Source organism: Vidua macroura, chromosome 1, assembly GCF_024509145.1.
Source record: "Vidua macroura isolate BioBank_ID:100142 chromosome 1, ASM2450914v1, whole genome shotgun sequence".
Lineage (NCBI taxonomy): Eukaryota > Metazoa > Chordata > Aves > Passeriformes > Viduidae > Vidua > Vidua macroura.
In genome coordinates this window covers 87,722,031-87,735,341 of record NC_071571.1, presented here as the reverse complement: position 1 = coordinate 87,735,341, position 13,311 = coordinate 87,722,031, and the positions used below count along the sequence as shown (strand labels likewise).

The window sequence follows — 13,311 nt, the reverse complement described above, 5'->3', positions numbered from 1 at the left end:
GCCATGAAAAAAAAATGTTCAGGCTAATAACTCTTTTAACACTACTTCAAGTTCCTCTTAAGTGTAACTATAAAAAGCTTCCTTTTGTTGTTGATTCTAATGTCAAACAGCCATGTCATGAGCCTTTGTGAGTTTATTTTATTACAATACTAAGGAAGAGGGAATCCTAGCTACAGAGGTATTTCCTGTGCCAGCTTCTATCCTAAAATTGCCACATTGTATAAATTAAAGATTTAATATAGGCCTGTTCACCAGTATAAAACAAAAACCCAACACCCCTGCAGAGTTCAGCTGTAAACATGGTCCAGCTGATAATTCCATCCTTCAGAACAAAGCACATGCGTAGACTCTTTGCAGCAGATCCAGTCTGATATTCTAACCTTTCCACATAATGATTAGGAAAATATTACCAAGTGAAGAACTGTCAAATACACAGATATGAATCACCACACTGTGACCTTTTTACGAATGCAACAGAAAATATTTCAGATTCCAGTATCTAGTTTGGCACTCAGCTATGGACAATCTAATGTAAAATTTGTTGGTATTTGTCACCTGGAGTGATATCCCACAACTGGCAGACCTAAGACAGAAGGGCAACTTGGCACATAAACCACCCTAGGCTCATCTCTAGTGTCAGGCCACGGAATATCTTCCGTCATAGGCCAAGCTAGAAAGACATCCAGTAATTTCCACTGGTTTTATATAAACAACATAAATCACCTAGATCTAATTCAGAATGAATATCAATACAATAGCAGAAAAATAGCAAACTGAATACAAGCTGTACCTTTGTGACAGGCAGTTCCTTGGATTTAGACTCAAAGAGATGCTCCAGTTTGGAAGTGTCCACCTTAATGGGTTCCAGTTTCGACCACAGGAATTCTCTGCAGCGTTTGTTGTTTTTACACTGCCACTCAAATGGCCGTACCTCATTCCAAAACAGACGGATGGTTTTCTTCTTCTTTATAAATGCTGGCTGACCCCTAGAAACCTGGGGTGACCCTAAACCCTGAGGAGTGCTGAACAGTGGAGGAGGAGCCAATAAATTAGCAGAGGGCGGCGGTGGAGGTGGACATCCAAACAAGGGGGGAGGCGGTGGAGGAGGCAAACCCAGAAAAGAAGGTGGAGGTGGAGGAGGGGGAGCAAGGGAGTCCCCAGGACCCATATCCATGTCCAACACATCTACATCATCCTCCTCCCCCAAGTCTGTAAAATCCATGTCTTTGATTTTAAGTTCTCGAGGATTAGCCATGAGCTGATCCCAGATGTAATCAGATTCCTTCTTTGTCTGTGCTGGTGTTTTCTCGGGGACCTGTTCACTGATTTCATCTTCAGGCACTGCTGTCCCCTTAGCCAGCTCACCACTGTTAAATTTTTCTGCAAAGGCTTTCACACTGCCTTGGTTGTCCAGATTTCCAATCTCCATCTTTTTGACATTTTCATCTTTGGCCTGCTTTGTGGCCTGAAGAATAGAGATCCTGCTGGCCAGGCTAGTGAGTGACTCTTCGCTTTCCTCCGTCTCCTTCTTTTCCTCCTTCGCCTCCAGCTCCTTCTCCTCTTCATCTTTGGGCTTTTTGTTATGCGCATACAACATGTCCAGCATAAACCTCTTGTTGTTGAGGATGTTGCTGCACTGCTCATTCACACCAGCATCCTGAATAGTCTGTGACCATGGACCTGCAATCACACACACAGAGACAGGAAGAGTCAAGGGAAGGAAGTCAGAGCACCAAGAACAAGCTTCAACCAACAGAAAAAGCCATTTGCAGGATGCATGTACAGCTACTCTTAGACTAGGCAAGCAGTTACTGTGAAAATTTTGAAATAAGATACAGCGCTGATACATGGCCTGGTCTTAATGAGTTGGGAGTAATTATCAAAAAAGGAAGGGGACTAGAGAATAATGTAGTTTGGTAGGGACTATATAACTCCAGGATTTGAATGTTCAGGTTTCTCCTGAATTCTGTAAGGTTTCATTTTGGACTTATTACCTCAGCTCATTTTATACAGTGCATAAATTCTCATAACCTTTGGTATTCCAGAATGGGGCTTAAACATCATGACAATGACACAAAACAGGTTATCATCATACTCTTTACCTGGCCATGTACTGGAACAACCTCAGGAAAATATTATCATATGAAAGAGATCTTCCCTGCCTGATATCAAGGCCGACATGTAGCTGTTTACTTCTCCTCCTCCCACCCTGCTGGCTAGGGGAGGGCAGCTTTCAGACCCTCAGAACCCCCTGGCTGTGTACCTGGGCCATCTTCATAAAACAGACTATTGTAATTCTAAAGTAGGTTGTATACCCAGGGTACAGCTCTCAGGGCAATTCAGTGAGTATAAGCATAAGCAAGATATTAAAAGTTGTTTATCGTATGAGAACCTTTATAAAATAATTTTGAACATGCTGCTCATCAATCACTGTTAACCTCCCTGTTATATGTTGGTGTTGAAAGACTATTGGCCTTCCCACATTACAATCATTTAACATTTCACTGCAATGAAGCTTCATCTTTCTGACTACCGCTTTTCTCACCAATAATAAGCAAAATACCATGTCTGAGACAGCACCATAAATAACAAATTATAGTGGTCAAACTTTAAAAATATATGATGTAAGCGTCTCTGTGACTCCATTTCCCTGAATTTAATACTACTAACCAATGTGGATAATGTGTCTAACAATTATGGTGCTCCTTTTTCCAGTGGACATCAGATGAAGTGATTAAACATGCAACAATGATAATTCTTCACACTTACTGTATTTCCTGTATGGAATTCCTCTGTTCCCCATAGTCCTTACACATTTTATTAATACATTTTTCATAAACTCTGCTTCTTTTATTTCATCATTTTACTTTCATCGCTAGCCTGCCTTTTTTTTTTGAGTCCTTGTGGTTAAAGATTTTTTTTTGTACCTGTAGCTTGTCCTTTTTCTTAAACTCTCATTTTATCTTGGTTTTTTCACTTATGCTCCCACTTTTTTCAATACCTTGGAGTCTTGAGTATCTTTTATGGCTTCCTCTGTCAATGGAGTTGCTTTCTTAGCACAACATCTAGTCCTGTGCTCTGAGAAGGTGTCCTCTTGGTGAGATCTACATCCAGGGCCCACAACTCCCTGCCTCCCCTCCCTTAAAACAACACCACATTAAAATGTAGGGCCTTGCAGCACAAAGTGTGTGGGCAGCAGTGACTCCTGCCTCTATTTAGATCAAGCTCTAACCTATGTTTTAAAATCAGTCCAGAGGTTTAACCCCAGACAGAAGAAAGACTTTTTTTCAGAAATGGATGCAACCTACTTTCTTGCAGGTGGACTCACTGCTTCCATTATCTGCTCATTTTTCCTCAGACTTGATCCACGGGATTGCTTTCTTATCAGTACTTGCTCACCTGAGGCAGTCTCTTAGATTTCTCTCTGAGGTAGCTTCACTAGACATCACTAGACAGCTCCTTCCCCACACCATAGATTTTACTCAGCTGTGTCCTCACAGAGGATTTCCCCCTACTCCAAGCCTTTCCTTCAAAGATGTTCAAGATGGCTCCCAAGATCCATCTCACAAACTCCACATGATCTACGCCCTCTAAGTTTCATCAGATGGGATCCTCCAGTGTTTAATCCCTTTGCAAAACTACTGATCAGAATTTGCCCAGACACAATCTCTAATTTGCATTCCCCAGTTCCACCCCCAACTGTCCAAGCTGATCAAAGATCATTTCTGTGAAGACTCTTGCTACCTTGCTGGCCTCTTCTGCCCTCCTCTCTGCAGGTAAAGCTCTGAAATACCATTGGAGAAACAAGACTTATTGGAAGCCAAATTTGGCAGGATGGTTAATGAAGACGCTTGCATCAAGGGTTTTATTCCTTTGCCCTCAATGTACCCTGGCAGAACTAACGGGCCAGCCCATAAATGACAAAATGCTTCTTGGGAATGTCAAAACTGCTAGAGGAAGTGCTCTTGTTTGCTTTCCAAAACTCCTCACCTACTAGACAGCAAACAATTCAGTACATGAGTCCTCCTATACAGCACTACTGAATAAATCTTTGGTCTACTGGTAGTGTAGGACAATTTTAAGATGTTGATTTTAGGAAGAGTACATTTCTTAGCTTTAACAAAAGTACATAGGGACTTTAAATTAGAATGGTAACAGGTCAGTCAGACAAGGTAAGGAGAAAAAACTTGTAACTGTTCTTTATTTGTATTTGAATTATCTTGGACTATGCCACAGTGTAGCAACTTCCTTCATCTGTGATCCCTCCCCAGCCTTTCCTACAGATATATCCATCTACATTCTTTATGAGTACAATAGCACTCTAAGTAACTCAATCTTGGTGCTGACTGAAAAGAAATTAGCTCTAAAATTTAGGATGTAATTCATGTAATGCTTCCCAGAAAAAAAAAAAAAAAAAAAAGACAGATTTAAACTTGAATAATTCAATCTGACAGGTTATGTCTATGTGGTAATCGTTGGGATTCAGAGTTACCCCTCTTCTTTCTGGACAGAGCAGGACTATTTCACACTGTGAAGCACATCTCATTTTCTTATCTAGAATTTAGAAAATATAGGACAATGCATTCCATGGTTCAGACCAAAGAAAACTTGAGAATCAAATGTCCTAAGGACATTACATTTCTTTACCTCCCTATGAAAAAAGAAAAAGAGTAATCAACAAAATCAAAATCTGCCTTTTATTCCCTCCCTGCCTGAGCTGAAAGACAAGCTCTGGCTATCATTATCTCTCTGGGCAGAAACTTGGTACTCAAGGTGTTTCCCAGGCTGAGCCTTTTACAGGCTGGTACCTGGTGGTCTATTTGACTAGAATACCTCAGCACTATGAAACTGGTCTTTTCCAGACAAGGTGTATTTCATGTGCCTCCTCCACATGAGCTAAGGATGGCTACAGCCCAGACCTATCTTCGGCAGCTCCTATGTATCCCTCCTGTGTGAAGCCTGTCCAACACAGTAGTACTAAAGGGAAGGAACAAACATCTCAGCCCTCACTGCCCTTCCTTTTCCACTAAAATGATGAGAAAAGGTATCTGGAACTTCATGATGAGTTGTGTCAGCACAACCCTTTGTCTCACTGACTTATGTACAGAAAACCCAACTAAATTCTACAGGACCTAGAGCCAAGTCTCTGCAACATGCTGATTCAGTAGTTAATATATTAATCTTAGGAGAAGAAAATTGTCTCAAATAAAATGAAACTTCATTTCATCAAGGTCCTACTGTCCCTCAAACACAGTAACCCCAATAAATTCTGGATGTCCAAGCAGAGAGTAGACAAGACTTGGCCATGGTGAAGAAAGTCTTAGATAGGTGCAAAGGGTTTGTTAGCTAATTAACACAATATCAAAGCTGCTAATTTAACACTTTTTTTTTTTTTCCATCAGAAACCCTTCATTATTGAAAAAGCTTCACTTTACCAGTTTCATTGTCACTGGTTAACTTGTCCTCTCTTTCTTCCCTCTCTAAAGTGCTGCTTGCTGAGGATATACTGGATGCAGAACAGTTGTCTTTTTCATTCACTTCCTCATTCTGCCTCTCCTTTTCACTGAGTATTGCACTTTCTTCTGGCTCTCTCTCTGGTCCTTGCTCCACCTCACTCTCTGGTCCCACCTCTGTAGCCTCTATTTCCTTGGGTGTTTCCGTTCCCTGCTTGGCCTCAGCCTCAGCCTCCTGCTCTGGTTCTGGTTCTGTCTCTGTCTCTGGTTCGGGTTCACTGGCACTCACTGGTGGAGAGAACAATGGGAGAAAGAGATTCACTTAACAATGGAGACATCTCAGATTCACCTCTCAAAACGAGAGCGACGTGAGAGTTGTACAAGTGCCTTATGGAAAGAAAATAAAACGCAAGTCCGTGGCGTGCTTAGGAACATTAGGAGCAACAGACTGATGAATGTTGTGCGATGACAGCATTGCACGTGAGAGTGGCCTGGCAAGCCCCCTCACTCGCTGTCTGGAGCCAGCCCACTATTTTTATACATACTTCCACAGCTGCAGTGTTGGACTCACACAAGGATTTGAATGAACCAGCAGAAAATGGGCATCTCACCTGAGCATTGACAACTCAGTGCCTAGACACAGCCAGGAAAGAAGAGATTAAAAAAAAAAACAACAAAAAACAAACAAACAAAAAGGAGAGTGATTGTGGCTTTTGGTTGAATTTTCTTTGGGTTCTGGAAGAGTTCTTTTTTCACCTGATGATGAACACTTCAACAAAAAAAAAATACAAATATTAGTTTTAATAACACACTTGAATGGCACAGTCTCAAAATGGCACTGTCACACATTTGGCTGACAAAAACCATATGTTGTTTCATACACATTTACTTCAGAATAGCCACATCAAAATTCAGCAAAGTTTCCAACTGCCTGGCATATGGCACATATTTAGTTTCCAGTTGGTTGGCATATGGCACACAATGAGCTTTTTTATCAGTTGGCAAACAGAAAACAGTGTTGATAGTACACACTTGATTTCTTCTTTCCTAGTAAAAATAATTCATTCACCTTTAGGATTTTTAGCAGCAACAGCAGATTTTCACATGCAAATATTCTCTGCATGCTGCAAAGAAACTGAAGAGCATTCCACACATATTCCTGTCAAGAAGCTCACAGTTCTCTGAAACCTGAAATAGCCATGCAAAGTGTGGCAAAAATGGACATGCATGTTAGCTCTGCATACTTCCCAAATTCCCTCTGTACTAAATTTTGTGGGTGGCTGAACTATAATGACCAAGTCATGTTTGGTTTGTCCCTCTGTTAACTATTTTTCATTACAATATTGCAAAAGAGTCTTCTGGACTTCTCCTTGTCTTTGGATTACACAAAATACAATGAAAATTTCTTCAGGTACTACATGAACCTTTGAAGAAAAAAAAAATCATGCTGAAATACTGGAATGCAATCCAGATATTTCAGTCCTCTACTGAGCACGTAAGTATTTATCCTAAGTAAATATATAAGCCAAAATAATGAAGATCATATTATTCTCCATTGAGGGCACTTAAAACTCTAATACTAGATATGTAAGCACCTCTGCCCATGCCTTGTTTCTCTAAATGTACCTTACTTATGACTGTATCCTGGACACTCCCTAGGAGAGAATCAAAATTACAGAGGGCTGTCAAGAAGTTGGCAGACACTGTAAATCCCAGTGATGTGTTTCTCACCACAGCTGTCAATGTGTAGGTATAGAATGAGAACATTTTAAAGTCAAGCCAAGATTTGAATATGATTGAGATGAAAGCTTAGGAATTCTTCAGAAGTTCCTGGAACCAATGTGGTACTTTAGCAAGAAAGATTCTCAGCTTGCCATGGTTCAATGGTACATATATACAAATGTCACCAATTAATCCATGAATAATCATAATTTCATATAAATTTTGGATATTTCTCTCTAAAAAAAATTCAAAAAACAAACAAACTGTCATGCAATAACCAAAAAGGTCAACTTCAACAGCTCAGATGGAGAAAGAAACTGATTAAAACATGGCCAGGACTCCTAAGTTGCTTACTGCAACTTTGTCACCATGAAGCCACACTGAAGATTCAATAGAAACAATTCAGGGGAGATGCAAGAAATGCTTGAGAAAATTTGAATGTTCAAAAGAATTCCAGATACTCTTCTAACAAGAAATATTCTACACATACCAGAAATATGCAGCAACTTAGCAAAATCTAATACATAACAAAGAGTATAGAGCACTATACTGACGTAGGTTGCTCTTTTGAGTTCCAGGAATAATAAAATCCAAGTATTTGAACAAAACAAGGATATGTTGACACTCAGTTTGACAGCCTCTCTCTCTCTCTCTCTCTAGGCATAATATAAAAAAATCCACCCATAATCCAAATCACTTGAAAATAGTGAGCTAAGTCCAGCAGGACTTCCCTTAAGAAACAGTACAAAAATCAAATCTGCCAGGAAACACTATCAAGAGAACAAAGCCAGCAAGCTAGACACGTGTCCATCACTTGCATTTCCATCATGTAATCAACTGCAGCGATATTAGTGAGAACTTCTGAAGATGTTAAAAAATACAGTTCTCAGTGAATGCTTGGTAGTGCCTATTTGAAATGAGCTCAAACTTTCAATCCCACATCTACTGGGTCCATTTTTGTACCAGACAAAACACTAAGTGGCAACCTCACGGGTGGCAAGATAAATAAATAACAGACCAGGCTCTGTCTCCTGTCTTCAGACTTCTGCTGGTGGAGAGTGCAAAGACTCAGGAAAGCAAGCCTGGTCAAATCAAAAAGCATCAAGAGCAAAGAAGGTGTGCCTGAGATGTTAAGAAGCATGACACCTTTATAAGCTGATCCCTTCTGAAAAGCAAGCCTAAGAACTTATAATGCAGTAGAGGGATATGGACATTTCCTTTAATACTCAACTATAAATCCACTTTGAAGCAGACACAAGATGCTGTATCCTGCTGATAAGAACTCAACCGTCCAGTCCTATATGCCCTCAGAGAGAAGAAATATCTCTCTGGGCTCACATCTAATCCCCTGTCTGGCTAATTGATTAGCCAACCACATCCCCATCTATTTTCTATGCCTTCCACTTGGAGGTGTGAGATACATATGCTGAGTGTCTCTTGTGGATGCATACAGTAAATCTGAAAATATCTATATCTGTCCAAGACCTCTTGGTTCAATTGTTCAGGCATTGACTGAAGTTTTGGCTGTTATTTCCCTTCAGCTACTCCAGCACTCCTCTTCCTCAGAATTCTATAGGGACTCCTTATCTCTCCCCACTCCCACTCCAATCTTTTCCTCCCATTCCTTGTGTTGGTAAGAACAGGTGCAGACTGAATTGGCTCTTTCTTCGTGCAGTCAGAAATGATCCTTTTTTGTCCTCCCACACAAGTTCCTCCTCAGACTTTCAGTATCATGGTCCCTTTGGCTCTGCAGCTGGGGCTGCATCGGCCTCATTGCACGCTCATGCTCTGGTGCTTCCTCATCTGCTGAGATGCTCTTATCAGTCATGCTTTGGGCAGCATTTGAGCCCTGCTCAACCACCACTATGTTCAGAAAGTCTCCTACTGTCCCCAGTGTGCACTTGGGTTGGCCTGCCTACTTTCTCAAGTGCTAAAACAGCTGCTTCTTTCAGTCAAGGGTTCACCTTAAATTCCTTTGTAGACTGACTTCAGAGATGTCTCAGTTATTGTTGCTCCTCCTTTACTGCATACTTGCACTTCACAAAATATTCTCCAATGAAATTACAAAATAGTAAGTAGCTGCTCCAAAAAAAAAAAAAAAAAAAAAAAAATTAAGCTCCTTTTTGCAGTTACAGGGCTGCCTTAATTTCCTCTGAATGCCATAACACAAGTTTTACAAGCGTAAGTCCTACAAGACTTGATTACTTCAGTGGAACCAATTGTTTTATATGAGAAAACACTGCAGCTCAGTAAGTCCAGATTTTTATATTGGGTAATGGTACTGACACATTTCACAGTGTGAGACAACGTTCCACAGACAGAATCTGTTTCCTTCTTAATACCAGTAGATACTGGATGGCCAAAGGATATTACAGCACAAAAAGAATAAAATAAATCTAACATCAAAAATCCCTTATTGTTTTACTACTAGATGAATACTCTTTGTCTTTGACCTCAGGTTTTGAATTCTGCAGATGAATATCACACATCTGTTAACACCATTCTTGCAGAGTCTTTAGAGCATCACATGCACAGAACCAAGGAACTGTTTTTCTTCTGCAGTTTCATTCCTGCTTGGGAAGATAGTGAACCCCATGTTAAAAGCAACTGCTTGGGGTGCAAGTAATCTGAGTTCCGTTCAGCTTTTCTTACAACTGGCTTGAGCAAGTTAATGCTTCATTTTCTCTACCTATTAAGTGTGATTCACAACCCTTCCTAAAACCAGTAAAATTGAGATTTGAATTCAGTTTGGAGCCTAAGGAAGTCAAGTAATAGTATAGAGACCATGGCACAGTGTCTACATTAAGCCTGTCCCCCACTGGCAGATACCCAATAATATGGGCACTTCCAGATGGTGTGTCCTGCCCACATGTTCATGACTTCCTGTGACCTTTCCAATACTTTTGGTATATCTGAAAAAAGAGTCATTACCTATGCCCAGATCCCGCTGAAGTATGCAGATTTCAGGCCTCTGTTCAGGTTCTATCCTGGCCATCTGTCTGCAACTACCCTTGGCTGGAAGGCTACCCTGCCCCATCCACATATTCTCTCTTTGTGGTCCATTTGCCAGGCTTCCAGGTGCTGCACTCCAATGCCTACTATATTGTCAGGAGTTTTAGTAGAGATGTCCTGTCTACCCACATGTTGATAGCTTTGCCATATTCTGGCTGTCTGAAGCTGCCCTGTACACCTGCTCTAAATGTATTCTCCAAATGGTTTGTGCTGCTCCATTTCATGCTGCAATTTTTTTTAATGCTTCCAGGAGAAATATGTTAAAATAATCATCACAGGAGATACTTGCTCCCTACCCAGCTCTGAAATCCTAATGGTGGAAAAATCCATCTTATTTGCTCTAAAAGCAATATAGCACTAAACAAAATGGGTGTTTGGATATTTCTGACTATTAGTATTGGAGGAAAATATCTGTGGTTTCTAAGTTGAAATGATTCCACTGAGACTCTTGAGGTTCCAAACAAGAAAACTGGGGAATATAATTGGGAAAATATATGAAAGTAAATAAAATAAACTTCACCTACTTAGTACAGTGAGGACAAACATATGCAGCATTCAGTATTTGTAACGTTTTTCTTAAATTGCTTTGCTTTATAGCATGCTACCAGCCATAACACTCCATAAAACCAAGCAGTGCAAGTTACAAATGCATTAATCACCAATAGCATGTAGCAGGAAATCAAATAAAATAAAAATGAGTGATGGTGATAATTTGCCCTCAACATGCATTCTAGCTCCCAATGTTAATGCAACATCATGTGGTGCAAATATAAATCTGTATGGCATGTGTTGTTTCGAGGACTGAAGTAGAGGTACATGATGCAAGTGGCAGAATGACATACAAACATACACAAAAAGCATTGCTCTGTACACCAATAAATTATATGACAGCAAACCAAACATGCAAACACTAGTTATACTTTCCTTTTTACTAATTGTCTGTGGTCTCTTTTAAGTCCTTTATGACTTGTATTACAATTTTAAGAGTTTTTTCTTGGTATTAAAAATAATCAACATACTCCCCCTGCCTTCAATTCAAGAACTTTTCAGTTTGTCACATTCAGCCTGTGCTCTATTGGAAGGTTATTATAGTCTTGGCATTCATCTGTTGCATTTCTTTCAGAGAATCCACATACGCAAAATCTGTTGGCAGGAATACTGTTTGTCTAGTATTCAGTAACTCCTCATATATAAGGAGCATGACACTAAAATTAAGACCCTCTGTATTCTCTATTTTCTAATTATTCTATTTGAAGAGCAACAGACAATGATATTATAAATCATAGCAGCAATTAGCAGTATTTCCTCTTATTGAACAGATGACATTATATCCAAATCAATGCAAAAAAAATAGGCAATTTAGGAAGACAGGATGGAGCAATGTAGGACCCTTTACTCTGGCACCTCATAGATTGTATTCTTGCACTCATGCATCAAAAATCACCATCCCAAGAGAAACTGTGATAAACCCAGCATTGGTTCCCCTGCCCTCCTTTTCACTTACCTTCTGAGGGCTGAGGAGTTCCACATGGGATGGAAGGAGTCTTCAGCTCTTCCTGGGACTCTATGGATGCTGGGCTGATGCACTTGGGTACAGGTGAGGATGGAGCTGAAGGAGATCTCAGGTTCAAGGACAGCTCACTTCTGCCTCGGCTGACAGTCCGACTCTTCAGCTCCTTCTCATACTCCTCTGCTGCCAACTTTTCCAAGTATTTGTATCTGAAAGTTAAATTCCAGAGGGTTTCCGTAAAGAAAAAGAAGCCTGTGGCTGATGCTTGTTTATGGATGAAACACCTGCAGAGAATGAGCTGACTTCCTGACTCAAGGAGTACAGCACTGAACTGCCTGCTTGCTCAATCTGCCAAAAAATGCACACCGAAGCAAAGACTACTGCCCTGAAAAATGTTAAAGTGCTTATTCCAGTACAAAAGTAAAAACCAGCAGAGTTAAAGAACCTTTAGCTATAGTATTTAGCTATAGTCTGCACAGTCCTTCTCCTTTTTGGAAGCATTTGTCTGTCCTCCTTTTCACCCTCCTCCTTCCTCCTCTTCCTCCTCCTCTCAGCCCTCCCTCTCCCAAAACTAAAATGGGAGAGAAAAAAAAAAATAAAAGAAGAAAAAAACCCTCCAAACCCAGAGCCCCTTAATACTGGTGCAAATTGCCAAAATCTGAGACTTGCTGTAAGCAGAGGAAAATGCAGCAGACAAAACCAGATCTTCCTGAAAATAATACCAATAATAAACGTTTGAATTGACTATCTAAAGATTCTGAACCTGCTTCTATTTGCTGTGAGAGCAATGCACTGGAATTCACTTTGTTCTCTCCAGAGCCTACAATGGAAACTTTTTTTTTTTTTTTTTTTTTATTCTGAAAAATTTCTCTGCCGGACTCAGACATCCAATAGCTTGTACCTGACGTCACATGTAGTTTATTCATCAAAGTCACTTTAAAAGAACAAAGATACATCTGTTTTGCATTTTAGGCAGGCAGAACTCACTAACTGTTTATTAAGACCAGCTACCAATCATATTCTTCATAGTATGCTTTATACATTTCGACCAAAATAACTTTTAAATATGTGCCTGTTCCAGATGTCTGCTAATTTTATCCACCATTATTTGCTAAGGAATAAATTCATGAATACAGCTGGATCAGGCTTTAGACTGTTTGCCTTATCCGCAAGTGAGCTGTTAAACAGGTTAATCAAGACTACTGCTTATGTCCCTGAAACACTCTGGTCATTCACTATAACACACTGTTGTAAACACTTCATAACATTGAACACCTCTCCTCCCCGCTTCTGCATCACTGACAGCCCAAATTAGTGTAAGAGGGTACACTGAAAGCAGGCAGGGTAAAGAAGTCAGCCATATGTGGTAACAAACATGCTTAGTACATATGGTAGCCACACACGCATGCACATTTGCAAACATCCATATAGAGCACAGAAATGTGTCTTTGAAGAGCAGTCCTTGTGTTTTCAGAGGCAATTTGCCTTACTGCAAACAGCAATAATGAAGAACAAACTCATTTTCTTTTATTCCTCTAGAGGTATGCACAGGCTTTGAACAAATTCTGCAAGAAAAAGAACCCCTACAGACTCTGGATGAAAATATAACAAGCT

The 13,311-nt window shown here is 40.2% G+C and overlaps 1 protein-coding gene across 4 annotated transcripts in view; it reads right to left on the bottom strand.

The window, feature by feature from the left end:
* The window catches only part of FHOD3 (formin homology 2 domain containing 3), a 372,799-nt gene that overhangs the window by 59,939 nt on the left and 299,549 nt on the right, over positions 1-13,311 (bottom strand). For all 4 annotated transcript variants that reach the window (XM_053980820.1, XM_053980827.1, XM_053980835.1 and 1 more), the window contains 3 exons: positions 11,692-11,906; positions 5,436-5,741; positions 791-1,680 (listed from right to left, as the gene is read on the bottom strand). In XM_053980820.1, coding sequence (XP_053836795.1) covers positions 791-1,680; positions 5,436-5,741; positions 11,692-11,906 — 1,411 coding nt within the window. The remainder of the gene's footprint in view (positions 1-790; positions 1,681-5,435; positions 5,742-11,691; positions 11,907-13,311) is intronic.